The sequence below is a fragment of the Accipiter gentilis genome, chromosome 6 (assembly GCF_929443795.1).
Source record: "Accipiter gentilis chromosome 6, bAccGen1.1, whole genome shotgun sequence".
Taxonomy (NCBI): Eukaryota; Metazoa; Chordata; class Aves; order Accipitriformes; family Accipitridae; genus Astur; species Astur gentilis.
The window spans coordinates 24652546-24668758 of NC_064885.1; the positions used below are offsets into that span (position 1 = coordinate 24652546).

At 36.1% G+C, this 16213-nt stretch overlaps 1 protein-coding gene across 1 annotated transcript in view; it reads right to left on the bottom strand.

The window, feature by feature from the left end:
* Positions 1-16213, bottom strand: part of CUL3 (cullin 3) — a 57780-nt gene that overhangs the window by 17814 nt on the left and 23753 nt on the right. Inside the window, exons 3-7 of the mRNA XM_049802828.1 lie at positions 12207-12320; positions 6552-6712; positions 5145-5259; positions 3570-3798; positions 1958-2103 (exon numbers count right to left, since the gene is read on the bottom strand). Of these exons, the coding sequence (XP_049658785.1) occupies positions 1958-2103; positions 3570-3798; positions 5145-5259; positions 6552-6712; positions 12207-12320 (765 nt within the window). The remainder of the gene's footprint in view (positions 1-1957; positions 2104-3569; positions 3799-5144; positions 5260-6551; positions 6713-12206; positions 12321-16213) is intronic.

Here is a 16213-nt window from a genome sequence, read left to right on the forward strand (position 1 = left end):
TTTATATGTGGTTACTTAAAGAAGCCATTCAAGAATTACTCAAAGTAGTAGTAATGTTTCTTAAGAACTCACCATCTCACTTAAAGGAATGGTCTTTAGACAGGCTAATTAATGCGTATTAGAAATTTTAAATTCAAAGTAAATCCCACTATCTCTCTGTTTACCAAGGTTAGCTTATGTCTCCTCTCCAGGAGTACACACCATCTGAACAACCTGGTGTTGAACAGGAGAAACTGTTAGTACCTTAAATTACAACAGCATTTCAACATCCTTTCAAATTATTTTAAGAAGTTTTAAATCTAATCCCCTGGCAATGCTTTTGCAATCATCTCGCCAATTATGCTCAGGGTTTGGTGATGTCGTGTTTCAGAAGCAGTGCTGGCCTATGATGAATTTTTTTTCTTGGTGGTATAATGTAGCTTCCTTGTCTGTCTTCTTATTGCTCTTTAAGTCCTTGAAAGATTCAGATGAACAAGGCTGAGATGAGAAGAGTGAGGTGGTTCCTCAGTTCACAGGTATTTTTCTCTTTTTCCATTGTGTCAATGGAAGTGGAAGATAAATCTCTTTGGGGGTTTAGTAGTAATCAAGTATCAATCCCTTCCCTAGGACATCTTCATGAGATGGTTGGGGTACATACTAATGGGCTGAGAGGATGAGGTCTGCCAAAAGATATGCAGTATAAGTCTTCTTCAGCTTCATTATGCTATTCGCCCTTGTAGCAAGAAACACTGATAGCATCTTCAGAATTAAGTTTTTAACTATTTCTCAGTTAAATTTTTAATGATACCCCTTTAGGTCCATCAGGATTTAAAAGGAGTGAAAATTACTTCAAAGTAATCCAGACACTTATTTTCCACATTTTATTTTTTTTTAAATCATACCACCACAAAAAAACATAACAGCCCTTAATCATTAAACTTAATAAATTTCAAAGGGCATTCTCTCTTCTTTTTAACAGTCCTTGGAGAGGTGATTCTTGTTCAAGCTTGGTAAGAAGTTTGCTTCAGCATTGCCAGAAAATTAATAATCCAATCAAAAATGTTTTTATACTCAAATGGCTTCTTCTAATAGTAACCAGTTCTAGCAAAGTTACTGATTTCAAACAAAACAGCAGAGACAATAGACATACAGCATTAAAAGTTTCTCCTAAAGACCAGACACAAGGACTTCAACTACACATTTAAACCCCCGCCCAAACTTAATGTTTAATGAATACACATTTTCACAGTAAGTATACAACATCTTCCAGCTATAAAAACATTTCCTTAAAGTTCAATGAAGTCTAAAGAATTTATGTGCAATTTTAAAACCTTCTTTTCAGAGACAATGGGAGAGAAAAGATGACAAACACTCCTGAAGAATATTTTGTGACCTTGATAAATTAATGGTATACATCAATTCTTAGAGAGAGATGGAGAACAAGAAAGAACACTTATGTCTTTTAACATGCAGAAGTGTTCTGTTTCTCAGGGAGACGGAGAATGAAGCAAGTAATTTGTTATAATTTATAACACATTCACCTCTCAGTCATAGTTAATCTTGCCATGAAATACTGTCATGTGCTTTTTGTCTCAATAAAGATTGACAACTAACATTACATAAAATTCAACAAAATAGACACTATAAAGCTATTTGCCAGCAGACGCGCAACTCACTCTGGAGGCAAATATAATTTAGGATAATCCAAAAAGTTCCCAGCAGTTAGATAATTAGCCTCAATATGTTGTTTAATAAAAGCAGCTACCAAAAGCACAAAAACTGAGCACGTACTTTCCAGCAACTTAGGTAAAAGAAGAGTTCTAAAAATGTCTGAAAATTCAGAAAATGTATATTTTAAACAAAATTATAAAGGTAGCTTGAATCAATATTAAGGTTTACCTTTTCAATCATGTAGTTAACTGCTACTCTGGGGAACATGGGAAAGATGGAAGAAAAGAAAGTTAAAATATTTAACTACCTGAATGTAGTCAACCGGATTCTTTCCTTCTCCCTCTTCAGAAACTAGTGCTTTGCCTTGCTCTCTCAGGTATGAGCTCATGCACTCACACATTGTCTTCAGACCATTTGGCACACGGCTAAACAACTTGTACATGCAAGCAAGGTCTGGAAACAGAATGAGGTATTATGCAGGACACCCTCTGTCTGTTACACTTCTGTAACTCATTCATCTCATAGCAAAAGACAACAGGAAAAGTTCAGCCACTTGCTGATCCTTACGTAAGCAAAAGTTGTTGCTTGTGCTGAAGGATAGTGCATTTAAGGCTTCAGTAAGATTATATTTTCAAGTGGTATTTAAGAATGTAGCTTCCAAGATTATCATCCCCAAAATCAAATACTGTATTAAAAGTTGTAAGAAAAGTCTAAGTTAAAGCAAATAGGACAACACTAATGAGATGCTTGTTTCTGTATTAAAAACAAAAAAAAATGTAAAAATTGGAGTTTAATTCATATTTGTCTTAAAGTAAGCCATATAATTTTACATTACTTTGTTTCATCCATCTAAAATCATGATAAGTAGCTTAGGTTAAACATGGCTTTCCAAAAAAGCAATCCATCCTTGCACATTTATGTGAAATCTTATCTTCACAATGCAGCAAGTATTTCCTCTCTAGTGTTCAACTAAATCAAACTAAGGCTCACAAAAGTTAAACTAATTCCTGTATCTTATGAATACCCTTCAATACCCTTGTACCCTCAGCCTGAAGGCTATCTTAACTGGATATTAAAGAAAAAATGTTAAGTATAGTATCATCACTTTCCTTTTCAACACAGTAATTCTCTTTTCTTCCAGCTAAGAAATTTGCTCACTTTGTCACTCTGACTATCACCTAGTAATTGCGAAGCTGCTTTAACGAACAAAGGCCATTAATCTAAGCAGCAAGTCTGTTCCCCAATCTCACAGCTTTAGTGTGAGCACTGATATCTAAATATAGATACTACAATCACTCTCTTCATTATGCTGCTTTAGAAACTTATGTTCTATTTCTTTCCATAGTAACTTTCACGCAGTCATTCTGTCCTACATTAACCTCTATTAAGGAACCGAAATCAAGCCAAGCCCTTCTTTTTCAACTACTGCAATAAACTGCTTCATATCCTTTAGAGGCAGCCAACTTTTTTCTAACAAAGCCCTCTCCTGAAGAATTGGTCCTGCAATACTTCTATTAAGTAATTTACACTAGCACTTTTTAAACAACTGCCTGTGGACCAAAAAAACTTCGATGCATTTTGACAGGTACATACTAGAGGAATGAAAGTAATAAAATGGCTCATGGAAAACAGGTAATAAAGACCACTACAACAGATTTGTACTTTTCTTAAGAGATACTGGGCTTAGCAAAAAAGTACTTTTATCTGGTACTAAATAGACAAGAGTTATATGTATGGGCTCTGTTTTAAGAGCCCTCTGAAAGCCTCTGAAGTAATATTCTCAGATGTTTGCAAAACAGAGCCACTGAAGTGTTTTTACAATTACACAGGAACACAAACATTAAGCTTGACTTATCCTATGCTTAAAAACAATAAGCAGTACTGTAAGCATTTCTGTCTCCCATATGATGCAGTCTTACCTTCTGTCTTCCCATTTTTCAGCATATGAACTAGCCCAGAGTTCTCCATTTCCACTATAGTTTTCATATGCTTGGAAATAAGCTCCCTCTCAACAACTTTCACAATTGGTTCTTCTGTTGATTTATCCAGACAATGCATCACCCGTTCTATTTCTTCATTAATTCTAGCTTCTACTTTCTTTATATATACAGAAGCACTGTTTTCAGCTAAAAATTTCTGACTTTCCATCTGTGATTAACACAAATTAGTACTTTAGACTTTTTTTTCAAGGGGAAAAAGGAAATGTACTAGTTATTTCAGATCAGCATTTATAAGCAAGTTCAAATCAAACCCAGCATGTCCAACAAATGAGATCATTATACCCCCAAGATTTACATACATGCTTAATACAAAATAAAGGTTCTATTACGCCAATTGTGTTACATACATAAGGGGGTACATGCAATATGAACATGGTATTTTTCATACTAAACCAACCTAAGCCAAACTAGTTTCCAGTCACCAACTAGAGTTTCAGCCACAGGTCCAAAGAAAACAGAAGGATGGGGAGAGGGGAGGCAAAAATTCCTTTCAAGTATCAGTTTATGGCATATTTATGAGTTGTGAGGATCAACAGTTCTCACTATTCTCATTTGTGACAACGCTGAGCACATTATTCATGTCAAACTGCTTTTATCCATAGTGGTCAGCATAGTCTTTTGGAAGAAAGATTTTTTTTTTTTTTTTTTTTTTTTTATGGTGGAGCTAAGAAATAAAACTTAAATGAAAGTAATTATTTTTCTTAATTTTATGTAGCACCAATGAAAAACAGAATACAATTACTTTTAAATGGTTGTACAACATATGCTTCTGATTTTCAAAGAAGTTTGGGGATCAGAGGATATGACAGATAGTCGATACTGCGTAAGAACTGGGAGACTGACAAATTATGTTATCTAGATATCTTTTAACATGCTTTTACAATTTCTATCAATTTCCAACAATAGATGAGTATGATTACACTCAACAACCATTCAACTGGCTTTTTTCCTGAAACTAATCTCAGAAAAAAAATCAGGAAATATTTAAAATATGTTATTCAGTGGTCGGCCAACAACTGGATAGCTGCTTGGATACACTTAATTCCTTGACTCGGTTCATTTTATTACAAAAAACCCCTCATAAATGTAGAAACTATGAAGGAAACAAAGCTTCCTCAAAAGCAGTTTGACAGGTAGTCTCCCCTCTCCATTCCCAGCCTGAAACAGTCTGAACCTTTAGAACTGGTCTTTCAAAAAGACTGTGACTGCAATGCAAGGATAGACTAAGTTGCATGAAATAGCCCAAAGCAGGCACAAGATTAGCATGATGATTACTTTACATGTTATTGGCACCCATAGCTCAAAACTACATTCAAATTATGGTAATGCTGTAAAATTTGTGTTACCTTTCCCACAAAGTTAGTTATTTTTTTTTCTTAACGGAGATGGACACACTCATCAAATAAGCAGCAATTACTTAAAAGTACTGCCAATTCTCACAATTCCAGGCAGTTCTAACAACGTTCCAAATATGTTATGACAACGTTGCTGTACCTGAAAAAATTCTGCAGACATCTCCAAAAACGGAGCCTCAAAGTCTTCTTCATAGACTGACCTTCCTTCAAGACCTAGAATCATTAACATCTGGCAAGCATTTCTTATTGCGCCTCTGCCAAAAAGTAAGTTGTTAACAACTTGAGAAATCTACATGCTTGTAAGACAGAGTACACAGCAGAATAACAACTCAGAACATGGTATCAACTTAAATAAAATATAGTAATAGAAAGTCCATCCTAAATCTGTTTAGTACATGACAGGTTTTCAAGACTACAGGAGCAAGATTGTTTGTTTTGTTCTAAACTAAGGATCTGACAATGTTTATTAAATATTTTAAATACAGTGATAGGGAAGCAGGTCTCAAGTTCTACTAACTCAGAAAACTATTAAAAATGTATTTCAACATACAAGAAAATAACCAAAAATACCACTTCAAAGGAAACTGCACAGGTAGGTTGGAATTGAGCAATTCAAAACAATTGCACAGATTGAAGTTGCTGTGCAAAGTTTGGGGTTTTTGGTTGGTTGGTTTTTTTTTAAAAAAAACAAAAACAAAAGAAAAAAAGCCACAAAATGAAAATCTATCAGCAAGTTCAGCATTTGGTTAGGCATATAAACACATCAATAAAATGTGAAAACAAAAGAACTGCATCCAGGAAAAAATTCCACTTTCTGGCAGTAGGGGACAATACGCACAGCTGTTGCCAGTGAGTATTTTTCTCTTCATAAATTGCATGTTGGGCAATCTCAGTCACAGAGCTGCAGCCAAAGCAGCATGGAGCTTACATATCTCCACACCCAACAGCTGCTCTGAAACTGGAGAAGCCCAAGAAAACTTGCAAATTTGAAGTTACTTCAGCTGCAGTATCTGCAAAGCGTGGCACAAAACTCCACATCTACTGAACTGGTCAAAGAACAGGAGAAACAGATTCAAAAGCTCAGAGATGCAACTAAACTACAAAGAAACAGATGAATAAAGCATGAAGAAGGGAAATCAAATTAAAAAAGTAAGCTTCAACAATAATAAAAAAAATCAACAAGTACAAGAAAATGAAACAATCTCTCAGTACAAAGGAAATACAGGGTAGCAGGAGGCAGAGAATTGTCAAAACTCTGTTTTATAACCAAATGCTCTGGCATAAGGAGGTAGTGGAGAGATTTAACAGATGTTTTAATGAAAACCACAAGATAAATATTAAAATATATATTAACAAGCTTCCCCATTTACCATTATGCTAAACCTTAATATACAAAGAAATATGTTATCCTGGATTATGAAGAAATTTATCCTGTGATCACAAACACAGACTTAAGTAATGATTTATTTGCGTATGTTCTTGCTTCACTCTTAAAAATTGACATGCGTTATTTACAACAAAATGCAGTCACTTACAAACATCTTACCTGTCTACAACTTCTCCTTTCCTTTCTCTTGCAATCATATCCAGCAGAGTTTGCCGCAGGTGATCCCTAATACAGCCATAGCGTACAACTTGATCTCGAAAAATAATCAAGCCCAAATTGTAGACATTCTCCACATTATTTTGTTGCACATACACACGGTCCTGCAATGAAGGCATACACAGCAATAAAATTTTAAATTCAGTACACATATGCTATTCAAAATTGCAAGAGATTGGTCATATTTCCACTATGCAGAAATAATCAAATTAATCTTCTCTCCTTTCTTCATGATCTTAAGTACCCTCAAAATTCAAAATCAGTCCCATTTTCCAAAACTTTATTTACACAGCAACTCTACTTTGCTTCAGAGTGGAAGCATAGCATTTATGAATAAAGCATGCCAGAACAAATCTACAGCCTTGCCACTTAGTTTGGGGGCAGGAGAATCTCCAAATAGTGACAAAATTCATGGCATGATCTGAAAGATGTTTTACTTACCTACTCAAACCCCTTCCATCCACCTCTCTTTGTTCATTAAGAAAAATTAATTAATTTTTCCCCATCTCCCATGCATCTTCCTACCACTCCTTTTAGGCAGACAGTTCCCCCTCAATATTCAGTGAAATTTCCTTAAAATAGCATCATTACATGAACAGAAGAAAAAGTAAAGCCAAAATGAGAATAGTTACAATCAAAACATTTATGGATTGGTACTGCAAAATTGTACGTAAGGACTTCTGGCAAAATTACTTGTATGCTAATTATATGCCAGAGTGACACTTGATGACCAGAGGAAAGCAAAACACCAGATTCCACAATTCACAAGTGATTTCCCACTCACTCCCTTCAGACAGGCAGCACTTAATTTAAACGAAAAAACAAGACGGGAACAGGTCAGATATGCCTACTCTGTGGCCCATGAAGTGAGTTCAGTTCTGTCTCAAAGAAAAAAGTTTACTAATTGGGCTCATGAAGTCAGTTTAGCAACACATGTTGGTCTAGGTCTTTGGAATGTGTTACTCTATTTTTTTTCCCCGTTATTTAAAGACAGGGTTATTTATTTCACTCCCTTATTTAGACACTTGCATCAAGAACAGAAATAAATGTGATTCTAAAGTAAGGCAAACTTAAAATACATTTTCAGAGATGAAAGACGAAATTAAAAAAAAGTGCCTAATATACTATATAACTTGAGGAGAAAAGAACATATATATTATTTCCAAAGAATATTCAGGCCTCTGAAGCACAGGCAGCAGGGTATCAAAATGGATTAAAGCCATGGCCATGACTCATCTGCATATGTTATGTTGTGGCAGTGCTAAACACTGCCATTATGAAATGAAATGAAATAGTAACTGCACTAGAAACTCTTCTTAATGCAATAGCAATGCCTCTTTAGTAAGCCAGACCACTCCACAATGCCAAAAATTACAGTAGCAGCATTAATGTTTCTGATACTGCTGATTTGCTTACCCTTGGTAACAGATCACTTTTACTGTTTACTGGAAGCTCTCCCAAACCTAAAAAAAAGTAATCTTAGAGACAGGAAGCCCCATTTGGGAACAGGTTTGACTGACAAGGCTATATGCTACTGAACAGCAATCACCTCCCACGGGGAGAAGCAGCAGGTGCTTAAAGGTAAGAGTAACTCTCAGGAAACAAGGGTGGAGTTTCAGACAGCAATTATTCATAAATTACAATGCTGCTTACACTGCAGAATAATTCTGATCTCAACTAAAGCAAGTTACCTACTGTAAGATATCCCCAGCCACATTTTGCCCATGGATGTACTACCTGGATGATGTAGTCTTCAGACACTGTTGTCCATACATACGTATATATATATATATAGCAAGTGTCTTTGATCCTAGTTCTGAAAATAAAAACAACACTTCTCCCTACTACCTTGTGCGCAAACCATGAACAACAACAGTCATATGCCTCGAGGTCCAAACTCACATAGCTGATCTGTCAGTGCTGGCCTAAATCAAGACACTGACTTTGTGCACCACACAGATGAGAAGGCAACGCTGTGCCCTCTGTGAAATACACAGCTGTATTCGCAAGAGTAGTTGTTCACTTCTGACAGTGCTTAACTAGCAGTACCCATATGCCCATAATGCAGCCAGGGGTGTGACTGCTGTGTTTGCATACCTGAAATTGCTTTAAATTTAGCAAATACAAGTAGTAAAGAAAGGACACCACAGAATCAAGTTTAGCCCAGTTTCCATAAGACATTCCAAGAATACGCACGGTCATGTAGCTTGAAGAGAAGAACCAAAGAACTCCACCTCCGCTACTACTGTTACATACAGTAGTTAAATAAAACCTATCGTAGGTATGCTTACCTACACTGCAGCCGTAAGTGAGACTAAATTTCAGATATGCCCAACTGAAGTACATTACTTCAACATGTCTTAGTACATTACTTGACTTAGTGAAGATACTACTTAGGACAGGACTTCACTGCTTTGGTACCTCACCACTTGCTGCAGACAGTACCATGAATTTACAGAGATTATTACGTCTATTCTGCCACTGATTACTGTTGCCTAAACATGTAAAACAAAAGGAGGAGAGCTAGTACACATATATTATAAAATACAGTGGAACTACGTAAACTTGAAATTCAACCATGAAACTGGAATATCTCAAGAAATTTAGATTTGCCTTTATTGTGCAATTCCAGGTTGCAAAACCTCACACTAGAACTACATTATACAACAGACCTGAAACCAAGCAGACTTCTACCAGGCAGCAACCACAACACAAGAGACATGAGACTTTTTTTTAAAATGCAACTAGAAGGCAAGCTTTACAAGTGTCTTGTGGAAGAGGTTCTGCATGTAAAATGAAATCCTGCCATAAACCTCAAACGGCAAGTATTCTAGTCACCAAGTATCATAACAATGCACAAACCCCGTTGTACAAAATATATACCTTTCTAAAAAAGATCTATTTGAATTATTTTTTATTTTAGAAGTGGCAAAATTAAACAGAGGAAAGACATTAAGGTGGGTTAGAGAGGTTTGTTTTGACTTAGACCATATGGGAGACAATGGGTGAAAATAAGCTGGAAAACAAATATAGCATTAAAACAGATACAGCTTAGTTTAAAAGGTACAATCACTAGGCTGAAGCAAGAATTTAAGAAAGTTAAGATCAGAATTCAAGAGGATATTAACTGTTTTACTTTCACTGATGTCAAACTGTGGCTTGTTGGTTACCAATAGATACATTTCCTGAAACTGATGGGTAAGTAATTGGGACAGCCTACAAAACAAGAGGAGGAGGGTTGGGTTATCCTTTATTTATAGACATATTAAAATTGCATATACTTCTCCTGGTGGAACACAAGCATATCAATTAACAATGCCTGGTGACTGAGTTTATACAGTGGGGTTGTTGTGTTTGTTTTTGGTTTTTTTTTTTAAGTGAAGTATTTTTTACGTAAATTATATAGCTGTGCTTGAATAAAAAGGTATAAACAACTTCTGACATAAGCATATCATAAAACTACATTTCATTCAGACTCAATATCATAAAAGAACAAACCATTCCTTATTTTATAAAGTTCTTGAAAATTGTTTCTTTGAAGAGCAGTCAGGTCCTACTCTTTGACAGATATTCCTCTGCTTTGTAATTTTTTGGTACTAGCAGCTTTTTCAAGCTTTTTGAATGAATACATACTCAAGACTAGAAGTTTCCTGCTCTTAACCTTTTTCAATAAACAGAATTATGTTTGGCTAACAGGACATCCCAGTGACAAAGGTGAAACTGCAAATCTTTGAGACTAGTCCCATTTTAGACCATAGCTTATACTTTTAATTTGTAATCAAAGCATGTATTTTCTCATGACACTTCATCTTATGCCCCTACAAGTCAAAGAAAAGGAGGGAGTCTACCCATTGTATTGGCTCCTTGCATTAGACAGTTATATCTAATAAAGATTAAATTTACAATCATAAACCCCATGTTACATTATAGATGTTTAACAAAGACATCAGTGCTCCTGAAGTTTGACAAGTTTACATAAGCATTTTGAAAGAAAAATTTATTATATTTTTACTATTATACGATAAATATGTTTTATTGTAGATGCATCTTTTCTGTTTTCTTGGGTCTCATTTTGGTACAAGGGAAAAAGCCTATGAAAGGCAAATAATTAGTCAAGTGGAGGCCTCAACTGAACACCCACTTGAAATAATTAGGAACTGTCAAACAGCACGTGAAAGACTATATATTCCAGAGGTATTCAAGTTTATTTGTTTACTATTCTGTTCTGAATCTAAAATACAATCAACCCAATGAAGTTCAGTTTGCACTTGTAGGAATGCTGCAGGTCTCCACCTTCTGGAGTTTTGGTGGCAAAGAGAAGGCTGGCTGGCTGTTCTAATAGCACTTGCAAGCTTTGAACAAAAGTCAAGGCACTGCTCTCCTAAGCACAAAAAAATACTTAGGAAACAGCTCTCATCTCCTCCCAGAAGCGCTAACTGAAGCATGTGACCCTTCCTCAGAAAGGGTACTTCTGGTCCTCAATATGCTGGTCAATACACTAAAACAAGAACAGCTGATGAGGCCAGCTTTCTCTGACACTGTTTGAGGGATCAAAGATCTATTGAATTTAAGAGCAGCAGATAACATTGTATTGGAACATCCAGCACCTCCTGTACTGAAATAATACATAGTATTTGGCCAAGACACAACAGCTATTCCCCTAGAAAGCTCTGGATTCTGTCCTCTAACGTTTCTGAAAATTCACCACTAGCTTTGGTAGCTTATTCTAATCGTTAACTATTCTTGAATTTACCCATATGCAGCTAGCAGCAATTGATTTGTATTTGTCCTTCACAAACATAAGAGATTCCAGGACTTCTTATAGTGAAGATAGTATATCTTCAAAATAATCTCCCATTCTTCCTTTTGGCAAGATAAAATACATGTATCATTAAGTGTCACTGAAGGCATTTTATCCAGCCCTCTATCTTTAGGTATGTGGTCTTTTCACAACTTAAAAAAAAATAATAAAAAATTAAGCTATGTGGCTACAATAATTACTCCAAATTCTTTAACATTTAGTAGCTTATTAACCAAGTAGGATTTCTTCACAGCTAATACAACCAAGATCCCATCATCATCTAAGTACTCTGCTTGATCTTGTACCCAAGCTCTATATGAACAGCAAAGGATTCAATTAGAATTTAACATTCAAGGACACAGACTGTACCTAAGCAAAGTTATCCTCTTCAAGCCGTTAAAGAACAACTACATCGGAATTTTGAGGAGACTTTACACTATTATGCTTTCCACACTAAGAAACTGCCACTATGTGAACTAAAACATGCAAGTAGCATCTATAACCTGCCAGAATGGGTCTGACTAGCTTATTTTTTAAGAACTGCAAAATTCAACCATTTTTCAGATGCATTTTTCAAGTGATAATGAGATAACCTGAAAGAAGAATCCAATTATAATTGGTCACACACCCATAACAGTCTCGCATGCACACAGGAAATTCAAAACAAGGGACAGACAGTAGTCTTAGGAAGACCGGTAAGAATGCCTTGCTTTTTACCCCTCCAGCTCATTTGTTTACTTCTGTCAAAAGACAATTTACTGCACCAAGTTAAATGTGTGAAAAAGCAGAATACCCACCATATACATCAGAATGTCTCTAATCATCACCATCGCTGTTTGATGATCATTCCATGCTTGGTTTAGTGTTTGTAGAAAGTTGTTATTCAAGGAGTTTAACACATCTTCTCGCACCTGAAGAGAGAAAAAAAGTAAATTGTTATAAACCCAAGGCAGCTTCTCCTGCATCATTTAAATCTTAACAAGCTTTTCTTCAAAAAAACAAAAAACCAAAAAAACAAACAACAAACCACCAAACCCCCCAAAACCCCAAAACAAAACAAAAAACAGTTGGTTTTTTTTTCCTCTACGAACTTGAATATTACGAACAAGTTCTTGCTTTTCCTGGGTGCTCACCATCCCTACCTTTTATTTCATTTCTGTGGAAAAAATAAAACCTGGCTAAAACCAAGAGCTACAAAATAAAAATGGATATTACATTTCAAAGGAATACATGAAATCTCAAATGTTAAAAAAATTTTTTTACAACTCCTCAAAGGTTTAATTTCCTATGCTATAGTGTTTCAATTAACAGTAACTTTACTATCAGAAGAAATTTCAGAATATCGGGTAGTACTGGTAAATGTTACAAACGGGAACAAGCACAGGTGGAAAACTGGCCATAATGGCATTTAGGAAGACATGCTGAGATAGCATAAAGTTACAGCAAACAACAGTTCTGAAAGAAAACAATCAATCACTTGGTAAAGACCAGACTCTCATACTAATAGTCCATAATCACCAACAAGACTCTGGAGAACAAGAGAAAGTCATCATTGTTTTTACAAACTTATTTCCTAGTCGATTCATTTGTCCCATCAACTTCAGGCTTTATTTCTTTTTGACGCTACTACTCCCTACTAACAAAAAAGAACATCCAGTTTCATATTTTGATTTTCATGCAGTACGCATATACTACAGTGCTCAAGCTTTAAACTCATGTAAAGGAGAAACCTGAGGGAACGTACAAAATATTATTCCAGAATTAACAAAATGTGAATGGACTTTTGACATTCTGCCCTCTGTTGTGACCAAACAGAATGTATTTTTACATTTATAGATTTGCATTTATACCAAAATTTACACTATTGCACAAGTAAAGAGAATTCAAATAGGAAAACAAAACACGCACGACAAGCAGCCACAAGCTGCACCAACATCAGATGCAACCACCTGACAGACTTCATTCTGACATTTAAGTTTTATAAAGTTATTAGGCAAAACCAGCATAACAAAAATTTCAGTCTGCCACGCTACTAGATATACTCCATAAACTCAGATGAGCAAACCAGAAACATAGAATGGCATATCATATGAGCACAATGGTCTCTTTGAGAAGCTGTGGAAACTTATCCCCATAATATTTACCTTGTTATTAAATCTAGGTAATATAGGCATGTCTGCAGGTTGTTCAAATTTTTCTGAAATCTTCAAACACCTACTCCCCAGACCTGAGCAAGGCCTCTCCTCCTTGCTTTTGGAAAACACAATATGCAGTTATAAGTCACAAGCAGCACTGCTTAGCTGCCTCATTCTTTCTGATAGTGATCATCATTTACCCTTTGGTCTTTCAAATGTGTGCCCTGTTGTCATCCGATCTATGTAGTTTTCAGCTAAAATGTAAATATGCATTAAAAACTTCACCAGTCATACTTGTAAAGACTACACAGAATCTCCCAGAACAAGAGAAACAAACATGACATGGTTGCTTTCACTTCTTTAGTCAATATGAAAAACATTGAAAACATTAATTGGGAGATCACCCACACTAGTAAAATTTACCAAAGCAAAACTAAGAGTATAATTAGTTTACAAGCACAGATAACCAGGGTAGGGATTGGTCAATTTTATCCAAGTGTATGAGGCCATCACAGAACTCTTCAGGGATCAAAGATTTTTTTTTTTCTTCTTTAACAACTCAGAGGCTGTGTGCCTTTATAATTACACACACCCATCACAATAATCCTACTAGTCCAGCCAGTGCCAAATCACTGGTAGCAAAAGGGGGTTCTTGCCACCAGGTAGCAATGGCAACTTGCTTCCAAGCAGACACAGGAGCACTCAGATCTGTGCCACCTCTGCTCCATACAGAATGCCATGTGGCTTTCTGCAAATGTGTTTTAAATGCAGGAATGGTGTTGTACAACAAAACTAAAGAGTCTCTCTGTGAAGCTTCTCAGTGACTTTCTCCTAGGTTTATTTTAAGCTGCAGACAGGTTTGGAAAGCTGTTCTTTTAGTTGCTACAAAAGCCAACCAAAATTGTTGCTTACAACAGCTGTTTAGTTAATAAGCATTGAACACATTCCTTGTACGGGCCATGAATACAACAATATTACAGAAAAACTACTATAATGGACAAAACGGCTTAGCCATGCAAAGGTGCAGAGTCAAACCACTTTGGTGGAATAAATAACTTGTAGTGAAAAAACCTGGATATCCACACACTTCTACAGAGAAGGAAGCCCTTCACAGACACAGCTGCTGCTCTTCCAAAGCTTCAAGAAAACTTCAGTCTCAAAGATTTTTATCAGCAGAATGTTGCTTTCAATTAGCTGAGCCTATAGTGATTTCTATGACAATCTCTGCAGTTATGCAGTAAACTGGCAAGCATATCCAGCTTAAATAGGACTGTCCATATACAGTCTCAAAAATAAATAAGCAGCTTCATGATCTACACAAGGTCTTCTTGTATTTGCAAGGATGAAATCTCGTATATAACTTCAACAGTATTTTCTACTAGATATAGCTCTTAAGGAAATATAGCACCCTCCCCCACCAATCTCTTATGATTAGTTTGTTGGCATAAGCTTTCAATACCTTTGAATAACTCTCTATTAAGTATACACAAAGCAGACTTATGGCCTAGTACTTTCTCTCTTACAGTGCCCAGCCTGACGCAGCAGCACAAATAGTTCAATTATGTAATTTCCACTACTGTAAGGACAACTAGAATCTTCTGTGGGGAGCAGCAGGATAAAACATCTCTTTCTGAACTAACTCCTCCAGGACTCAGCACTTTTATTATGGAGTTTCTTCATCTTCTACAAAAGTCCAAGTAGTCCAAAAGATAGTATTCTAAAATCTTACAGTTCCAACTAAGTTAACAGATTAACTCTGACTTTACCAGAAATGTGTTCACCCCTGCAGCTGCTATCCTTTTGCTGAAAGAAAAAAACTACTGAAGAATATTGATGATTCTGAATTGCATTTACTTTCTTGCAATTCCCTCACATCCTTTTGCCCTCCATATAATTGCAGACTTGCACAAGATCATCTTAAACATCATTAAGGAAAGATAAAGGCAGATAACACTTCATACATTGTCAGTCAGGCTTACAGTACACCGTAATGCTCACTATTTAATTTCTCCCCTACACGACTCCTCATGTCATTCCTCCCTATTTCATACATGTCATGGAAATAATTTCAAACTGCCTGTAAAAGATTCCTATCTTCTCTCTCCCCTTCTCTCTGCAACACCACGATAGCAAATTTTAAAACTTGCCAAGGATCCTAGACATATCTTTATAAGCCCCAGAATAGCCATGCTTTCTTTACCCCATACCTTCTGCACCAGTACCCCATACAATTTCTTCTGCACTCAACAACACTGCCACAATGACTGGCTCTGTGCCCCCCTTACCAAAAGTTTTCTTGCATGCCTGCCTTTATTATTATTCTGAAATAGCATGCACGGTTGTTACCGACCTCCACCAGTTGTATCAGCAATGACCACCAGGTCATAAGGCATTCTGGCATGCCAGCAACAGACAGTAACAAAAATGTTTGGTAAGATCAAGAAATCTTATAGGACATGAGAACATCCCAAGCATCTCTTCCTTTTCAGTAATGCTCCAGTATCTCCCCAAACCAGCACATTTCAGCCCATTTAAGTTTAGGACAGTCCTTTGCATCTCTGAATCTCTGATGTACACTGCACAGAAAAAACAACAAAACTGTACTGAGCTTGGCCAACAAATCGGTCAGTCTCTTTGTCACACACATACACGATTTACGTAATGTCTAT